The sequence below is a fragment of the Pimephales promelas genome, chromosome 6 (genome assembly GCF_988280905.1).
Source record: "Pimephales promelas chromosome 6, fPimPro1.hap1.1, whole genome shotgun sequence".
NCBI lineage: Eukaryota > Metazoa > Chordata > Actinopteri > Cypriniformes > Leuciscidae > Pimephales > Pimephales promelas.
The window spans coordinates 19662734-19683620 of NC_142774.1; the positions used below are offsets into that span (position 1 = coordinate 19662734).

Consider the following 20887-nt stretch of genomic DNA (forward strand, 5'->3'; position numbering starts at 1 on the left):
GTTAATTACAAACCCTGAATGTAATGCAATGATATTTCAAGAAAGCAAAAAGGATGTGCTTCAAACATACTCATCCACATACAAACCTGTAGACGTGTGTTCATCTCCAAGAAGAAGAAGTTCTTCTTGGAGTCGACAAGAAACTCCACAGTGCCAGCTGAGGAGTATTTCACTGCTTTAGCCAGAGAGACGGCCTGCTCTCCCATCGCTCTCCGAGTGTCAGGGTCCAGAAAGGTGCTAAACAGACACATAAACTTATAGCAATGTAAATAGTCGCATAAGGTGGAGTGCTTGCTGTCCACTCATTTGATTCAAGATTTTATTTAATTTCAATTTTTTTTCCCCTTCTTCCGGGGGTGAGAGCCTCATACTTCGCATCAAGACTTTGGTGCCATGTATTAACAACTCTCAGGTCGACTTTAGATTTATACAATATATAAATGCAAAAAAAAAATTAAACAAACCTGGGTGCCTCCTCCACCACTTTCTGGTTTCTTCTCTGGATGGAGCACTCTCTCTCATTCAGCCACAGTGCATTGCCATGTTTGTCTGCCAACACCTGCAGAAAACAGAATGGAAGCACAAATATCCACACTGTGGCCACTCAAAATAAATCCTATGACAGTCAAAAGAACATAGTCTCTGCTGTAGAGAAAGATGGTGTAAAAGAGTCTCATTGGACACTTAGACACCATTTACACCTGGTATTAAAATGCGATCTGTATCCAGATAAGTTATCCGGATAATAAAAAAACGCATATTAATGCAAGGTGTAAATACATTGAGATCAGATTGCGATCGGATCTGCCTGACCACATCTGGAGGTAGTCTGGCTCACATTGTGTTCGGATCTTTACTAGGTGTAAACGCAATCTGGTTGTTGAAACCACATATGTATATTTTACTCCTCCCAAAAATGCTAAAAAATAAACGAGTGAGAGCGTGTTATATAGGCTATCATGTTATAGTCAGATATGACGGCGCTACTGCAACACGCATCACCGCAGATGAGCAGCTGAGTGTCTATTCAACGTGCAAACATCACAAATAAAAGTGAAAGTAAGTCACAGACTTAGTTAACACATCTTCTAGTAAAGAAACGAAATTATCTTACCAGGCCTGTTGCCACTCTCTCTTATTGATGTCTTTGATTTTGAAATTAGCTGATGATCAATAAAATGCAGCTCAGATCTGTTGCTTTTGGTGGCATGCAATTCATTAAATCTGCATATAACGCAGGAGTTGAAGATCGGATTTATATCCGTTTTGCAAAAACACATTTATGTGGCCAGGTGTAAATGGAATCGGTACTTATTATCCGGATAACTTATCTGGATACAGATCGCATTTTAATACCAGGTGTAAATGGGGTCTTAGTCGCTGGGAACTTGAACTAAAATATTAAATAGCACAACTGCTTTTAACATCGATCCCATGATTAACAAAATATTACTTAAGCACAAAATCAGTATATTAGAGAGATTTCTGAAGGATCATGTGACACTGAAGGATGGAGTAATGATGCTGAAAATTCAGCTTTGATCACGGGAATAAATAATATTTTAAAATACATAAACAACTTATTTTAATTATAATAATATTTCACAGTGTTACTGTTGAAACGGTATGTTTTATCGATAAATGCAGCCTTTTTTATATACATTTATCTATCAACTTTTTCAAAGCATTAACATAAAGCAGATACAATCAAAGTTAAAGCTTTTCCCCCACAATAACCCATTCCGCCAAAATAAATAACAATATATTACATACAAGTCAAGAAAACAATATCAATAATAATATTCCACAAAAAAAAAAAAAATAAATAAATAAATAAACATAAGTAGCCAATAATGAAATTCTGATAAGAGACTTTTCAAAAGAGTCTTACCAGCCCCAGACTTTTCAAGAGCACTATATAGGAACTCATTGAAGACTATTGTAAAACTCATTAAACTGGCTGAAAGAATACCAAGATTGTTATCTAACTGGAATCTAGGCAAAAGTTGGTTATTTATTAAAGGAACTAAACCACATTTTGCTTTATTTAACTACTTCTTCTTCTTTTTTTATTTTATTTTTTTTTTCTTTTTTATTATTCAACCTTTGCAATTACACACTCCGCCACTAGTCCCCATCAGTGGAATACAACCAAAACAAAAGCACATGAAAATTAAACAATTATTGAGCAGTCCTATTTACATGCTGCCAAAAATGGTCCCATGTTTTTTTTTTTTATTTCTCCTTCATTATGCAGTCTCCCCAACATGCTCTCATATGAAGCAATTTCAACCATCCCATCAACCCAGTCTTTAAGGTCTGGGGTTTTGGGGCATTTCCAATTTCGCTAAATCATCCTGGCAGCTGTATTACAGCCACTCTTAATAAGGGTAAATTTTTTTTTTTCTGTGTTGGGTATTATTGATTTATCTCCAAGAAGGCATAATCGTGGTTCCACAGGTAAATTGGACCCCATCCACTCTTCAAGTACTGCCAGAATTTTACACCTGAATGGGTGAACTAAAGAACATTCCCAAATCATATGTAAATAAGTACCCTCTTCTTCATTACATTTCCAACACAGATTATTTATTTCCAGCTATCCCCATCCTGTAAAACATAGATGGTGTATAATAATATATATGTATTATTTTGTATTGAAGGAATTTCCCCCTAACTTGTTCTTACCCACATTAGATATTATGTACCGCCAGTCATCATCATTGATATTAATGCCCAAATCCTTCTGCCATATTTTTAGCTCACTACAGACATGTTGATATTATACTATTATTCTTACTTTATAAAAGATTGGCTAATTGTTCGCATACACAATCAAGGTGGTCTTAACCAGTAAATACCTGAATCTCAATATGTCTGGGGTTATCAATGAACTTCTCAATCAACAGACGATCATCTCCAAAACTAGATGCTGCCTCCTGAGAGGAGAAACGAAAGCCTTCCCTGAAACAAAACATAAAACTTCATTGCATTCTAAAAGCACAATCAAAAATTGTAATTCATACACCTAAAAAAAAAGTTAACATACTTTGATCCACGTTCTTATTTTCACATTTCTCTCTCCCTCTCTCTCTCTCTCTCTCTCTCTCTCTCTCTCTCTCTCTCTCTCTCTCTCTCTCTCAGGCAATGAGCCAATAATCAGTAAATGAACCAGTAATGCATGAAATACATGTATATATCAGAAAGCAAACAAACAAACAAAAAAACAAAACAAAACAGTTTTGAACCAACATTCTGACTTTAGTTTTGTCCACTGGTTGACTCTCGTAGTTTGTGGCAGGCTGTTACATAGTTTGCTGCTGTTGTGATTGAGCTCAGACTGATCTCATGAAGTAGCGTGTGTATGCCACGCCAATTCGTATTTCCATTTTTGGCGTGCTATCAAGACGCATAATCGCCTTTCAGCGTGTTTATGAACGCCGTTGACCTAACGTTATATAAATATATGACTTACCTCAACCCCGTCCCTAAACCTAACCGTCACTGGGGTTAATGGCATTTATGACTGGAGATTTGACTGCGTGTACAGACACGCAGAATGACGCGGACGTTAATGGCGTAGACATACACGCATACAAGCGGATAGCTCAAAATGCGTAGAGATAACACGCCACCTGACTCGAAAGTGGCGTGTATGTTTACGCAAAAGTCATGATGTCATGTTGTTGAGCTAGAGTTTTCTCCCAAAATATGAATTAATTTTTCTGAATTTGGCAATGCCATAAAATTTGGATCTAGTTTTTGGAATCTAGAGAAATAATCTGATCTAATGCTGTGATAATGATCACAGTGTATGAGGAAGTGTTCTTCTGTCTCCACCTCTCTCTGAGAGCACAGTGAACACAGTCTCTGCTCTCGCGGCTTCCATCTCTGCCGGTGCCGTCCTCTCTCTACGGCCAGACTGTGGTCACTCAGCCTGTATCTGGTTAGGGTCTTTCTCACTTTATGGTCTTTCACACAACTCAGGTATTCTGTTGGTTTATAATGTCTTTTGCAGGTTTAAATAGAGTTCAATCTTCTTTTGTGATTTAGTAGCATCTTTCCAATAGTTAATTTAATTTTGTTTTTGTAATTGTATAATTTGGTTGGGCCAGCAGACAGTGCTGTTTGCACTCGCTGTCAAACCACATTTCTTTGGTGTTTTTTGGTTTCCTTTTTGATGATTTATTTTTTAAATTGCATTTGGATGCTGATTGGTGGACCATTTTGGAAATGTCACTAAGGGCCAGATTTATGCCTAATTTATTTTGTGAATATGTGTTCATTATGAATTTGTCTAATAATAAGTTGATCATTTTACTTTCTACTGCATTTTGATAATTTTCTGTGCTGTTCTTTGTCCAATTGTAGGGTGGTTGCAGCTTCAATAAGTGTGAGGGCTGTCGGTGTGATTCATTGGGACGAGTTTGTCTTATATATAGTGTAATTTTACTGTGGTCTGACAGAGGTGTTTGAGGACTGACTGTGAATGCCCTGAGATGCACTGGGTCAATGTCTTTAATAAAGTAGTCTACAGTACTGTTGCCCAAGAAAGAGTTAAAGGTGTAGGACCCAAAGTAGTCTCCCCTTATATGTCCGTTCACTATATACAGGCCCAGTGATCGACACAGCTCTAGTAAGATTTTCCCACTTTTGTTTGTTAATTTGTCATAATTGTGTCTTAGGTGGTACAGTATGAGGGCAGATGGAGGCTGGTGTTTGTGATATATTTGTTTCCCTTAACAAAGTCTGGTTCATTTCCAGTTCTGGCATTTAGATTGCCACATATTAACACACTCCCTTTAGTTGGTAGTTTGGTAATGGCTGATCTCCTCCTACGGGATGGAGAAGGTTTCTTCTTTATAATAGGAGGATTCAGCTGGGGGAATGTATATAACACACAAGAATATATGACGGTCTGTGGAGACAATGTCTTTTTGGATTTTTAACGAAATGTTATTTTTTTCCGATTTGTATATCTGTGATTGAGGTTATGAGGTGTGCTCTATACCAAATCAGTCCCTCTATACCATACTCTGCCCTGAGTCACCCCTTTTAGTTCTCCTTTTAGTTCTCTCTCTCTTTCTCTCTATTTGTAAAATGTACAAATTAAATTAATTGCAAAAAATAACAGTGTAACAGATTATAATTTCTATGAACGTTTGATACCACAGTGTTTTAACATATATATATATATATATGTACACACATACACACATTACTGAGGGTCACTGTGGTGGACATTAGGGAAACACACTGAGGTCACACACACACACACACACATTCACCTACTGTCTCTCAGGCTGTGGCACGCACACACGTATCTGGCAGCCAGTGCTGCGGTCTGTCCCTCTCCTAGTAAGATCTTTATCTGCTCTACTTCAGTCATGGTTGTAAAGTTGTGTATTAAGTTATTAAGTTTTTTGAAGTAGAGGTCTCTGATCGAGCTGTATTTGTGACAGTGGAGGAGGAAGTGTGTCTCTGTCTCGATCTCTCCTGTCCTACACTGAACACACACCCTTTGCTCTCGGGGTAGCCAGCTCTTTCTGTGTCTGCCGGTCTCGATGGCTAGACTGTGTTCACTCAGCCTGTACTTGCTCAGGATCTGTCTCTGCTTTGTGTCTCTCACACTCTGGAGATATTCCTCCATTTCATAATTTGATTTCAGATTTCGATAGAATTGTAGTTTACTTTGTGTTTTGGTTTCCTGATCCCAATGTTCCAGATATGTATTTTTAGAATGTTTAGTAATTTGGTTTATTCTGATTTGTGTGTGAGGAGCAGTGCTGGTCTGAGACTGGTGAGTGTTATAGGGTTAGTCGAGTTAGTGAGTCTCAGGACCAGCTGACTGAGAAGACTCTTTTCGGGGTTCAGTTCTTGGGTCTGTAATGCTTTAAAATGTAGCGATTCTGTGGGACTTGATTTTAGATGCATCCAGAATTTGAGGGATCTTTTTTGCATATTAATAATCAATGGGAATCGGCCTAATTCTGCCCTACACGCATTATTGGGTGTTTTCCTTTGTAGTTTTAGTATCATTTTGCAGAATTCTGTGTGTAGGTCTTCTGTTGGATGTCTGTCCCATCTAGTGTAGCTCTGATCACTGAGTGGACCCCACACCTCACTTCCATACAGCGCAATGGGCTGAATCACACTATCAAAGATTTTACACCAGATTGGAATTGGTAATTCAGAGTTTTGGAATTTCTTCTTAATGGCGTATAGAGCTCTGCGAGCTTTATCTTTAAGAGCATTCACTGCCAGACTGAAACTCCCCGATGCAGTGATGACCAGGTCGAGGCAAGTGTACTGCATCGTGTGCTCTAGGCCGGTGCTGCCTAGACTGAACTGGTATCTGTGTTCCTGACATCTGGGCTTCTTCTGAAAGACCATAATGTTGGTCTTTTTGAGGTTGACTGCCAGGGCCCAGTTCTGGCAGTAGTTGTGCAGCAGGTCCAGGTGCTGCTGTAGTCCCTGTGCAGTGGGTGACAGCAGCACCAGGTCGTCTGCGTACAGCAAGAGCTTGATGCTCCTGTCCTGTAAGGGTGAGTCCAGGGCCTGTAGACTGCTCCAACTGCACCGCTAGTTCATTAATGTAGATGTTGAACAGCGTTGGACTCAAGCTACAGCCCTGCCGCACTCCTCTCCTTTGGGTAAAGAATTTTGTATGTTTGTTGCCAATTCGAATTGCACATTTGTTGTTCGAATACATTGATTTTATAATGTCATAGACTTTACCCCCTACACCGCTTTGTAAAAGTTTGTAATATAATCCGTTGTGCCAAATAGAATCAAATGCTTTTTTGAAATCGACAAAGCATGCAAATATTTTTCCGTTTTTGGTCTGTTTTATGTGTTTATTGATTAGGGTGTGTAGGGTGTAAATGTGGTCAGTAGTTCTGTGTTTTGGAATGAAGCCAATCTGACTCGGGCTCAGGACTTTGTGTTCGTTAAGGAAGCTTACAATTCTATTGCTTAAAATACTGCTAAATAACTTCCCCAGATTACTGCTCACACAAATGCCTCTGAAATTATTAGGGTCTAATTTATTTCCACTTTTGTGAATTGGGGTAATAAGTCCTTGGCTCCAGATGTCAGGAAAACAGCCTGAACGGAGTACGATGTTGAACAGTTTGAGCAGCGCCACCTGCAGCTCCGGTGTGCTGTGTTTCAGCATCTCACCTAGAATGCTGTCAGGACTACAAGATTTATTTCCTTTTAGGCTTTTGAGTTTGTTTGCCAATTCTTCCTGTGTAATTGGGAAGTCAAGTGGATTTTGATTTTAATTGTCTCTTCATAAATTTGTAGCTCTAGTTTGATCCGATTATAATCGTCATTGAGTTGTTTTGATGGGATTTCTCTGTATAAGTTTTCAAAATGTCCGAATTTGTCCAAATTTCTCCATCTTGTATTGGTAGGTCTTGTGGTTTAGCGGTGCTCAGATTATTCCACATATCCCAGAACTGATTCTGATTTATTGAGTGTTCTAATTCTTCTATACTTTTGGTCAGATGGTGTTGCTTCTTCACTCTAATTGTGTCTTTATATATTTTTAGTTTTGAAAAGTATTAAGTTCTTAAGTCAGTGTTGTTTGGTTCTTTATGTTTCAGATATGATAATTTTCTAAGTTGTTTTCTCAATGTTTTGCAGTCTGAGTCAAACCATTTTTCATCTTTTGGAGTATTTTTTGTGTATTTCTTGCCTTTCTTTTTCAATTCACTTTTCTGTGCTGCTTTATTAAATATGTTATTGATTTCATTTGTAGCCGAATTAACACCATCTTTAGTTGTTTCGAATTTCTTAGTAATAAATGTATTTATTTGATTTTTTAGTTCTTCAGAACTGAGGGCTTGGACAAACTTGTCTGCACTGTCCGGAGCCCATTTGTATCTCTGCTGGACCTGATACATTCGGCAGGTTTCCAGTCTGTTTTGTTCTGGTGTGTGACGCGTTTTGATATAAATGTTAGTTTGGTTATGGTCAGAAAGCGGAGTTTGCTGTTTGACAGTGAATGCATTGAAGGAGGATGGGTCCATGTCAGTGATGGCGTAGTCAACTACACTAGCTCCAAGACCTGAACAACACGTGAACCTCCCTAAAGAGTCCCCTCGGATCCTGCCGTTCAGTATGTACAGGCCCGAGGCTCGGCAGAGCTGCACCAGCTCTCTACCAGTTTTATTTACTGTCTGGTCTAGGTTGTTTCTCGGTGGAAGTTTTCCTGTGATACTCGGGGGGTCCTGGCCAAAGACATACTCATCACCCTTTGGATCTATGTCATCAGGTTCAGATCCAGTTCTTGCATTGAAGTCTCCACACAGCAGCACGTTTCCCTGGGCCTGGAAATGGCTGATTTCTGTGTGGATGTTGTTGAGGTATTCCTAAGGGGATTCCGCTGGGGGAATGTAGATGGCGCAGAGATATATTTCTTTAGTAGAAATGCCAATTTGGTTTATTTTTAACCCGCAATGAAATTTTCCAACTGAGACTGTTGAAATGTGTTTGGCCAGATCCTCCCTGTACCACACCAGAACTCCCCCCGAGTCTCGTCCACGGTGGACTGTACTTATTTTGACTGAGGGGACAATCACTTCATAGTAGCCTGAGGGACAGTAGGTAAGCGCATCATTTCGACACCAGGTTTCAGTGAGGATTATGATGTCAACATCTTTTATATGTTTTAGAAATTCTGGGTCTGTATTTTTAGAACCAAACGTTGAAGAGTGAAGACCCTGAATATTCCAGCAACTTATTTGAAATGAACGCATTCGTATTCTAAAAGATAAACCTATTTGGTGAGACAGAGAGAAGATAATTTAAAGTAGGTTACCTGTGAAAATATACATGGCAAACAATTTGCATTAGTGCAAAATTATACATCTCTCTCTCTCTCTCTCTCTCTCTCTCTCTCTCTCTCTCTCTCTCTCTCTCTCTAACTCTCTCTCTCTCTATATAAGGGTTTGAGGTGTGTGAGTTTCTCACGGGTGAGAGGAGCGATTTAAATGTTTTTCCTTTTTTTTCTTTTTCATTTTGGTTCCTTCTAGGTTTTTCTGACATTTATCTACTCCCTTCACTGTTCTAAAAATAGTTTCTGTTTAGTTTCTTAAGATATTTTTAGGTGAGTGGTTTTTCATTGTTTGATCGCGTGGCGGGTGTTTGAGATGGAGGCTCGCCCGAGAGGGTGTGACTCCTCTCTCTCACTCCGTCATGACGTTAGATGTGTACCTAAGGTTTCAGTGGAAGAAATGCTCGTGGCGATAGGTGAACAGGTGGGGTACGACAACGTTGTTTCAGCTTCACGGATGAATAAGGCCGTAGTGGTCTTTCTGAAGGAATGGAACCTAACTAGTCGGCTGGTTGAGAGCGGCATTTGGGTGAGTGGCGTTTACACTGTTATTTCCCCGCTGGTATCTCAATCGAGCCGTGTAACAATCTCGAATTGTCCCCCGTTTATAACCAAATCAAGATATAGAGAAGGAATTGTTGAGATTTGGCAAAATAGCTAGCGGAATCAAGATGGTTCCGCTAGGATGTAAAAACGAGTCACTGAAACATGTTATGTCTTTTAGACGTCAATTGTTTATGTTTTTAGATTCAGCGGCTCTTGACATTTCCTTTCGAGTTCTGTTTGAAGGAAAGTCCTACATGCTTTATGCAAGTGCTGAGAGTCTAAAATGTTTTGAATGCGGTGAAATAGGACACAAAAAAATGCTTGCCCTAAGAAAATGAACACTGAAAACGAGTTGGACAGTGAAGTAGCAGGATCGAGTGGGTTAAATGGAGTCGCTGGGCCGAGTGTGTCAAAAGTGAATGATGGTGAGAAAGAAGACAGTGTAGGAAGGAATTTAGGTGAGACGGGAAAGAAGGGAGATCATTTAGAGAGGAATGAGACACAGAATAACCAAGATGTAAGTTGTGCAGAAACAGTTGAAAAATACTGTGCTGAGGGAGTTGAGGAAACTGAGGTGATTGTTTCTCAATGTGAAGATGAAACTGGAGTTAGGAATGATCATGAAGGTGTTGGGGAGGTTGGTGATAGAGATGATGAAATGGAGGAGATGGGAGATGAAGACAGTCTTTCAGAAATATCTGACTTTACTTCTCAGAGTGGTGATGATCAGTTATACACAGTGAATGAAATTAATGATTTCTTAGATGAAACTTTTGGAAAGACTTTTGATGTCAAGAGTTTTTTTTCCTGATGTTGAAAGATTTGTGAGATCGGTAGTTAAAGTACAGAAGAGTGTGGGATTTGAAGAACTGAGCCGAAGGAAAAGATTTAGACTGAAGAAAATTGTGACACATATACGGAAAGGGAAAGAATGGGTTAAAAGGTAATCTATACAATGGTTAAGTCACAAAGGGTGTTTTTCTCTTTTTGTTCTCTTCTGATTGTTTGTCTTTCTCTTTTTTCTCTTTTTATGGAGAGCATAAAAATAGAGACAATAAATATCAATGGAGGAAGGGATTATAGAAAAAGAACTGCTTTGTATGAATTGATTCAAAACAAACATATGGATATTATTTTTTTGCAAGAAACCCATAGTGATCTAGATAATGAAGTAGAGTGGAAGATGTGGTGGGAGGGTCAGATTTTTCTAAGTCATGGTTCTAATCTAAGTGGAGGTGTTGCAATTCTGTTTTCAAAAAATTTGAATATGAGTAATGTTTATTCTTATGAGATAGATAAGGGCAGAAGTCTGATTGTACAAGTGGAGCTAATGGGGTTTTCATTTCTTTTTATGAATGTTTACTCACCAAATAATGAAGCAGAAAGGGTAGAATTTTTTTTTAAATGTCCAGTGAATTTAAAAAAATTGACAATGCATGTCTCATTCTTGGGGGTGACTGGAATTGTACCTTAGATTTTACATTAGACCGAAATAGTGAAGAACCGTACCCTCAGTCTGCTAATTCATTAAGCAGTATTATAAAGAAATATGACTTGTCTGATGTATGGAGGGAGAAACATCCAATTGTGAAACAATATACATGGGTTAAAGCCTCTCATGATCATATTAGTGCTGCAAGGTTGGATAGGTTTTATGTAAGTAAAAAGAATCCTAACAGAGTTTTGAAAGCAAATATTTTTCCGAATGGTTTTACTGATCATCATTTGTGTATGATTGAAATGAGTTTAAAAAAGTCACAGCATTGCAGTTATTATTGGCATTTTAATTTGAATTTGTTACATGACACTATATTTTGTGAAAAATTTGGGTTATTTTGGTCTAAATGGAAAAAACAAAAAAAATGACTATGAAGATTTAGTGCAATGGTGGGAGATTGGAAAAGCACAAATAAGAATTTTCTGTCAGAACTATACAGCCCACTCAAATAGACATGTAAAGAACACTATTAAAACACTTGAAAAAGAGATAACTGAAATCGAAAAAGGAATTATTGAAGAAAATTCAGAAGAAGTAGAACAATTAAGAGAAAAAAAAGATTGTTTTGGCTTCTTTGTTCAATGAAAGAGCGAAAGGGGCTTTAATAAGAGCCCGTTTTTCTTCACTACGGGAAATGGATGCTCCAAGCTCGTTTTTCTTCAACTTGGAGAGGAAAGAAGGAGAAAGAAAACAAATGTTACATTTGAAGCTACCAGATGGGACTTTAACAACAAACCCGAAAGAAAAGAGGAATCATGCAAAGAACTTTTATACTGATTTATTTAAAGCAAGACACTGTGACATTAATTGCATGGAAGACCTACTTAGAGATTTGCCAAAGATTACTGATGATCAGAGACAATTGCTTGATGCTGATATTCATTTGGATGAAATTTCAGAAGCGGTAAAAAAACTCTCCAATGGCCGGTCCCCTGGCATTGACGGACTTCCTTCCGAATTCTATAAACAATTCTGGACCATTTTAAAAGATGATATTCTTGATGTGTTTAGACTTTCTCATAGGAAAAATGAAATGCCAACTAGTTGTAGAAGAGCAGTTTTATCTTTATTACCAAAAAAAGGTGATCTTGGACTGTTAAAGTACTGGAGACCAGTAGCCTTACTGTGTACTGATTATAACATTCTAGCTAAGTGTCTTGCAAATAGATTAAAACATTTTTATTAATGATTTTCAAACGTATTGTGTGCCAAAAAGAACAATAATGGACAATCTCTATCTTGTGCGTGATGTAATGGATTTAGCAAATGCTGGTAATGAGGATTTAGGTTTGTCAATTGACCAAAAGAAAGCTTTTGACAAAGTGGATCATTTTTATTTATTTGAGACTCCCAAAGCTTTTGGGTTTGGTGAGAATTTTATCTCTTGGATCAAACTGCTTTACACTGGAGCTTCTGCACTGTTGAAGGTTGGAGGTGGGCTTAGTTATCCAGTCTTAGTTAATAGGCGCATAAGACAAGGATGCCCTTTGTCTGGGCAGTTGTACTCGTTAGCAATTGAGCCTTTGCTAAAAAAAAATTACAAGGTTTTTTAGTGGAAGGTTGTGGTAAAAACAGACCAATTACTCTTTCGGCCTATGCTGATGATATCACTGTTCTTATAAAGTGTGATAAAGATGTAATGAATTTAACTAATGCTCTACATATTTACGAAAAGGCTTCGTCAGCTAAGGTAAATTGGGAAAAGAGTGAAGGATATTTGTTGGGAGACTGGCAGGGAAGGGCCCCTCCTGTGCTTCCGGGGGGGGAGTTAAATGGGGAAGAGCTGGTTTGAAGATGTTGGGAGTGTTTTTAGGATCAGATCAGTATAGGCAGAAGAACTGGGAGGGTATGGTGGAGAATATGTGTGACCGGTTGTCTCGATGGACGTGGGTGCTGCCCCAGCTGTCGTACCGGGGCAGGGTTTTGGTCACCAACAATCTGGCTGCATCTGCATTATGGCACAAAATTAAAGTTCTGGATCCCCCGGAAAGTGTCGTTGATGAGCTCCAAAGAAAGCTAATTGACTTTTTCTGGGATGGGCAGCATTGGAAAAAATCTGCTGTACTTTTTCTACCTATTCAAGAGGGAGGGCAAGGCCTGATGGACATTAAGAACAGAATTAAGACATTCCGACTTCAGGCGGCACAAAGGTTGCTGTATGCCGAGTCGTGCTGGGCTGATACAGCGCGTGCTGTGTTGAGGAAAATGAACATTTTCAAATATGATGTGCAATTGTTCTTGATGAAACTGGACAACATGGACTTGAGGAATGTTTCTCCTTTTTACAAGGCAGTTTTGAGAGCATGGACTTCAACTTTTAAGGTTGAGAGAGTTCTCTCAAATTTTGGACTCTGGACAGAGAATGAACCTCTTTTTAACAACCCGCTGATACCAGCACCGGCACTGGAGACCAGGAGCTTTCAGAATGTGATGGTGAGAGCGGGGTGTACAAGAATCGCTGACTTAAAGACTGGTGAAAACAGGAAGAGTCCAGAGGAGATGTGCAACAAGACCGGTATCAAGTCCATTAGGATAATAAAGAGCATAATGGATGGGATTGTTTCTGCATTGCCTTCTGTCTTCAGACAGAGATCAGAAGAAAACGAGGTGCCTGAACAGAATGAGAAGAATCTTTTTCCCCAAGTGGAAGTTTCAGCAGCGGTGGATGAAGAGCCAGAGGAAGGTTCTCTTCTACATTTCAGGACTCCGGTGCTGAAAGGTTTTGAGACTGTTTCAAAAAAGGCACTGTACAATACTTGCGTGAAGGTGTCGCATTATAACGTGCTCAAAGATTGTAAAGAGACAAAGTGGTCAGATGTGTTGGGGCCAGACTCTTCCCCTAGGTACTGCTGGAGGTCCCTGTACAAGCCTCCTATAGAGAAACGCACTGCGGATCTCCAATGGACGGTTGTTCACTGGGCGGTAGCTACAAACAGGCACGTGGCACACACTGACTCCACTGTAGGGAAGGAATGTCCTTTTTGTGGCACTGAAGAGTCGGTAGATCATTTGTTTTTGAGTTGTTCAAGACTAAGAGAATTGTTTCAGATATTAGATGGGTGGGTTAGAGATTTTAATAGAGTAGATTTTAATAACGAATCTTTTGTTTTTGGACCAAGGTATGTTGCATCAGACATGAAAAAAATCTCATTAATTAATTTTGTGTTTGGAGGAGCAAAGATGGCAATATGGCTAACAAGGAAAAGGAAACTGAAAGGAGAGGGGAAGTAGGTCCTGAGGTGGTCTTAAAGGCTCTTATAGCAACTAGACTCAAGGCAGAGTTTGCATCTTTTAAACTGATGAATAATATGGACAGATTTATTGAAATTTGGGCTTTGAATGATGTTTTGTGCACAGTGGATGATGAAAATGAGCTGATGCTAAATGTATGAGCTTTTGTTTGTGGCTTAAAAAAAAAGAAATTTAAATGAACATTTGTATTTATTTATTTATTTATTTTTAATTCAATAGTTTGTTACGATTTATGAGTGTATGATTTTTTGAGTGCTTATATATGTGTATTTATTAATGTATAATCTGAGAAAACATGTTTATGAGGAATGTATAAATAAAGGTGTGTTAAAGGTCAAAAGGTCTCTCTCTCTCTCTCTCTCTCTCTCTCTCGTGGCCTCGTGGATGTGCGGAGTAAGATCTGTGCTTTCAGATTACAAGCTGCACAGAGATTCCTGTATAACAAGGATTTAACTTGGACTGAGACTGCAAAGATGATTCTGCAGAAGGCAGGTGGTCTTAATTTAGACAAACATCTGTTTCTAATGGAACTGGATAAGGTGAACTTGTCTGAGGTTACACTTTTTTACCGGTCAATGTTGCACCCTTGGAGAAGTGTTTTTAAAGTGGAAAGAAATGTTGATGAATCTGGGAGCTGGATATGAGAGGAAGTTTTGTTTTTCAACCCAATGATTCAAACAAGACTTTTGTGATCTGTAAGCAGGCGGGCATGTTTACAAAGACATGGCATTGTGAAGCTGGGGCAACTTCTGAATGACGGCGAATGGGAATCTGTGGAAACTTTGAAAGAAGTAACAGGATTAAAGTCCTCGCGCCTGACTGGAAAGCTGGTGGAAGAAATTGTTAATGCCTTACCAAGTGGCTATAGGAGAAATATGGGACAAGATTTTACATCAGACATAAGCAATGAGCTGGACTTTCCTAAAATTAGAGTTGCTGCTGTCGTTGGTCAAAGACAGATGGATGAGGATGAATCCACAGGTTCAATTTTGTCTTTTAAAACTCCAGAGCTGGACTTGTTTGAAACAACATCGAAGAAAGCAATATATTATACTGCAGTTAAAGTTTTAAATCAAGCTTCACTCAAAGGACAAAAGATATCGAAGTGGCCAGCTTTGTTGAAGCCAGAATTTCTCGTAAGAGACCGGTGGAGAACTCTGTATAAACCTCCAGTAGAGAAAAGAACAGCCGATCTTCAATGGAGAATAATTCATGGTGCAATAGCCACAAACAAACATTGAACCCAGCAGGAGGGGTGGGATGCAGGTTTTGTGGAGAAGAAGAAAATTTAGAACATTTGTTTTTAAAATGTAAAAGACTGGAAGGTCTTTTTGAAGTTCTTAATAGATTGTTTCAAGTTTTTGGTGAAGATTTCTCAGAGGAAGTTTTTATAGGGGGTGTGAAATATAATTTTTCAAAAAGAAGGAAGATGTGTCATAAATTATTTAATAGGAACTGCGAAATTGGCAATATGGAAAACCAGGAAATATCAAGGATTGCAGCTTAATAGTATTAATGTTGAAGTGATGTATATGAAATTAGTGGCTGGTAGACTAAAAATAGAATTTGCAAACTATAGTCTTGTAAATAATGAGAAGGGTTTCAGTGATCTGTGGTGTGTTAATGATGTTTTGTGTGTTGTTTCTGATGGAAATCTGGTTTTGGAATTTTAATGTTTTTTTTAAATTTATATATTTTTTATTTTTTTCCCCATATATACAAATGTTAATTGTTGAATATTAAGTGTTGTTTTAAATAAAGTTTTGTAACCCCCCCCCCCCCCTCTCTCTCTCTCTCTCTCTCTCTCTCTCTCACTTCCGGTGCGATTGTTGAGTGTGTGTGGAGAGGTGTGAGAGCGCGTGCAGACTGATGTGAGTGAATTTTGCTTTTTTTCTCTCTCTTCTTTTCTGCGTTTATTTATATATTTTTTGTTTGTTTTTGATTGTTTATTGTTTGGTTTGTTTATCAGTAAGCTTAGAGTGGTCTGTTTAGGGAGAGCTGTTGTTAATTCCCAGTCCGTGTACTGGGAGGATGGCTCCCAAAACGGAATTCTTCCGTCATGGGGTGAAAATTGACACTACCGCAAGTGTAGAGGAGTGTGTGTTGGCCGTGAGTGCTGTTGTTGGGCATGAGAGTGTTCTGTCGGCGTCGCGGATGAACGGCGCAAATGTTCTGTTTGTAAAGGCCATTGATTTAGCGAATTTGTTGGTCGAGAGTGGTGTAGAGATAGGTGGTATTTTTACATCTGTACTCCCGCTCTCCACTCTGTCCAAAAGAGTGACTCTGTCCAACGTTCCACCTTTTCTTAAAAATGATGTTCTTGTTGGAATGCTCGCCAGATATGGTAAAATGGTCTCCCCAATGAAGATGATTCCAATAGGAAGTAAATCATCTTTATTAAAACTCGTGGTGTCCTTCAGATGATTTGTTTATATGGTTCTGAAAGAGAATGTTAATGAACTTGATCTGACCCTTAATTTTAGTCACGAAGGGTTTAATTATGTAATCTATGCTACAACTAACAATATGAAATGCTTTGGTTGTGGTGAAAATGGACACCTTGTTCGTGCATGTCCAAAAAGTGCAAGTAAGCAAACTGAAACTGTTAATGTCTCAACTGAGAAAGTAGCTGAAGTACAGGAGATTGTTGCTGTTGATGAACAGAGGCCAGGCCCAAGCAGAGCGCCTGAGGTCTCAAAAAGTTTAGAAAATGTTTCTGAGATTCCTACAGAAAAAAACAGCTGAAAAAGAAGGAAAAGTTGTGGCAGAGGGAGGAAAAAAAATCAGGATTGTGTCGGGAGTTGAAAAAGAGGCTTGTGTGTCTGATGATAGCAACAGTGAGGATGAAGCTATGGATATTGTGAAAGTGATACAAGAAATGGAGAGTCCTGTGGTGGAAGATAAAGAGTGTTTTCTCAAGACTCCCCAAAAAAGGAAATTGCTGGAACACCATAATGTCTAAGCTAAACGATTAGATGGTAGTTGTGACATCCAGACTGACAAAAATAGTGAGACTGAAAGTGAAACTGAGATGTCTGAATGCAGTGTAAGTGCTAGTTTACCCCTGAGTGGTTTCTCTAGCCGAGAATATACTGTTGAGGAAATACAAAACTTTCTGGATGTGACAAAAAACATGAGGGGAGTAAAAATAGCGGAATATTTCCCTGACATAAAACAGTTCATTGAGAAAGTAAAAGTTTTCAGAGGTAAAAATAGTTTCACTGACCAGGATGTTTTCCGGTTAAAGAAAATCCTTACGAAGTTAAATGGATAACATAAGATATCTTTCTTGGCTCTTTTGCTTTGGTTGCTCTTTTCTTCTCCTTTTAATGGGGGTAATAAATCTCACCTCTTTAAATGTTAACGGAGCCAGAGATTATAAGAAGAGAGCACAAATATATGAGACTTTGAGGTGTAAAAATATTGATGTGTCATTTGTACAAGAAACACACAGTGATGTCTTAAATGCTGCAGATTGGGCTAAGGAGTTTGATGGCTTAGTGATTTTAAGTCATTCCATTTCTTTAAGTGGCGGAGTTGGAGTTTTATTTTCTAGGAATTTCATTTCTTATTCTTACACTATTGAAGAAGTAATAAAAGGAAGACTCTTGAAAGTAAAAGCTTAGTTTGAAAATAGCACTTTTATTTTTATCTGTGTATATGCTCCAACTGCAGCTTAGAGAGAATAATTGTTCTTAATACTCTGGGTAATGTTTTAAAAGATTGTAATGCTGATGAGTTTTTATTTGTGGGAGGGGATTTTAACTGTACTGAAAACGGCATTGACAGGAATCATGTTGAACCGCATATGCAGTCAAGAAAGACTTTAATTCATTTAAGGAAATCTCACAGTATTATTGATATATGGAGGAATTTCCATGTTGGGCAGAGGCAATACACTTGGATTCATGCTTTTAATAACCAGCTATCAACACTGTCAGAAAAAAAGGTACAAAATCTGTCACTGGGGCGGTACCTTTTCAAAAAGGTACACTTTTGTACCTAAAGGGTGCATATTGGTACCATAATTGTACAAATATGTACCATGAAGGTACCAATTTGCACCCTTTAGGTACAAAAGTATACCTTTTGTGGTATACCCAAAAAAAAGTATACCCAGTGACAGCTTTCGTACCTTTTTTTCTGAGAGTGAATGGCAAGGTTTGATAGATTTTATGGTTTTAAACATCAACTAAGCATGTTCAGGGAATGCTCAATAGTTCCAGTAAGTTTTTCTGACCATAGTTTGGTCAAATGTATTGTGGCAAAAAACCATGTTAAATCTAAAAGTGCATATTGGCATTTTAACAATAATTTATTGGGTGATTCTTGTTTTAGAGACATTTTTAAAGAATTTTGGAAAAACGCCAAAGCTTCGAAACCGTCTTTCTTGTCATTGCAGCAGTGGTGGGATTTTACAAAGGTTCAAATAAAACAGTTGTGTCAACAATACACTCGCAACGCTACAAGAAACATAAATAAGTCAATGAGGGCTTTGGAAGAAGACTTAGGGCCAATCCCAATTCTACCCCTTACCCCTTTACTTTCCCCTTCCCCTCCGTTTTGCGCGTCCACGTGAAGGGGTAGGGCTGTCCCAATTCTCTTTTGGTTGGAGGGGGAGGGCTAGGGTAAAGGGCCAGATAGCCCTTCAAACGAAGATTTTTCGGGAGCACACTTCAAACGAAGGGGTATGAGAAGTGTCACTGCTAACCCAGGCTGGCTGCCCAAGCGACAAAGGAGACCCATAAATTTAAGTATTTGTGGCTTTAATAAGTCTTATAACGACAAATAATGATTTGCTTTATGTTACATTCAATATTGTGTTCATATTTACGGTCAGTTTCTTCACAGAAACATTTGTAAAAAAAAAAAAAAAAAAAAAAAAATCGCTAAAATTACTGTAGTTTGCTAACGATAGTCCCGCAACATATTTTCGTCGTCTCCGTTGTTTCCTGCGAACTTCACAAGATGCAAGAAAATAGCTGTAACCCACGCGACTGAGATAACTGCAGCTGTCGACGGGATCTTGGAAGTTGTGATAAACATCGGCGCATCTCCTGTGACGTAGGCGCTAGCGACGACTTATAATGACGTTTAACGGAGGCGTAGTGGTGTCCCATTTCTTAGGGGAATATTTTCACCCCTACGCATTGCCACTCTGTTTCAAGGGTCAAGGGGAAGGCGAAGGGGTAGGGCTAGGGGAAAGGGAAGGGGTAAGGGGTAGAATTGGGATTGGCCCTTAATGAGGTTGCAAGGGCTTGCTGACTCCACAAAAGATGTCACTTTATTGGAGTGCATCAAAAAGTTTGGGTTTGACAACACAAGGTGCAATAACTAGATCCCGGTTTCAGAGTGCCAATTTAATGGATGCTCCTTCAAAGTTCATTTTTAATTTGGAAAAGAAGAATGGGCAGAAAAAGTTCATTCATAGTCTGAAGTCTGAAACTGGTGTCTTATTGTCAAATCCTATAGAGATCAGAAGGAGAGCAGTAAATTTCTATAAAGACTTGTATAAAAATGAAATTTTAGAGTTAAATGATGAAAGTTTGGGTTTCTTTGAAAATTTGCCACAAGTTACTGAAATTGCCAATAAAGAAATTGGTAGAGCTTTGAGTTTAGGAGAATTTGAGGACGCACTTAAAAGAATGGAGAGTGGGAAAGTACCAGGCATTGACGGAATCTCAATAGATATTTACAAATCTTTTTGGTCTGAGGTGGGTCCAGAATTGGTAGCAGTTTTTAATGAGAGTTTAGAAAAGGGCCAACTACCACAAAGTTGCCGTAGAGCAGTCATTACTCTGCTACCTAAAAAGGGGGATCTAAATGAGTTAAAAAACTGGAGGCCTGTAAGTCTTTTATGTAATGACTACAAAATTCTCTCCAAAGCCCTAGCAATTAGACTAGGGGAAGTGCTTGAGTCCATAGTTCACCCCGATCAGTCACACTGTGTGTCAGGTAGGAAAATTGTTGACAATGTTTCATTTATTAGAGACATTTTAGACTGTGGAAAACTCTTTGATTTGGATTTCGGGATGATATCAATTGACCAAGAAAAAGCTTTCGACAGAGTTGAACATATCTATTTATGGAGTGTTTTAAAAGCCTTTGGTTTTAATTCGGATTTTATTTCTATGTTAAAAGTTATGTATTGTGGCGTTGAGAGTGTATTGAAGATCAATGGTGATTTGTGCTCTCCATTTAAGGTGAAAAGGGGGGTAAGACAGGGTTGCGCACTCTCAGGCATGCTGTATACTCTTGCCATAGAACCCTTGTTGAACAAGCTAAGAGCTAATGTACATGGATTATGTATTCCTAACTGTGCCAATACTTTTAAAATTTCAGCTTATGCTGATGATGTCATTGTTTTAATCCGTGATTGTAATGATATCAGTGTGATGTTGAAGATTTTAAATGATTTTAATTATCTGTCTTCTTCTAAGGTGAATTGGGGAAAAAGTGAAGCCATTTTAGTTGGAAAATGGTCAGAGTTTGAGCCAAGGCTTCCTGATGGATTGAATAGGCCTTTATCACATTTCTTGGTTTGGAACGTTCGAAATCGCCAAGCAGTGTACTCGCACTTCCGGTGGTTACTTAGTTACCAGATAAACTATGGCTGCCTCCTCTCGCCGGTGCTATTGCAGTGTACCGGGTTGTTCAACATCAAAACAAAGACAGCCATACCTTAGCTTCCATGACTTCCCAAAAGACGAACACCTCCGCAAGGCTTGGGTGAGATTGATAAGGAGGGA

The 20887-nt window shown here is 38.7% G+C and overlaps 1 protein-coding gene across 1 annotated transcript in view; it reads right to left on the reverse strand.

Annotated features, from left to right (window-relative positions):
• Window positions 1-20887, reverse strand: part of pcca (propionyl-CoA carboxylase subunit alpha) — an 88102-nt gene that overhangs the window by 24144 nt on the left and 43071 nt on the right. The window contains exons 10-12 of the mRNA XM_039672505.2: window positions 2862-2964; window positions 465-559; window positions 87-237 (exon numbers count right to left, since the gene is read on the reverse strand). Of these exons, the coding sequence (XP_039528439.1) occupies window positions 87-237; window positions 465-559; window positions 2862-2964 (349 nt within the window). The remainder of the gene's footprint in view (window positions 1-86; window positions 238-464; window positions 560-2861; window positions 2965-20887) is intronic.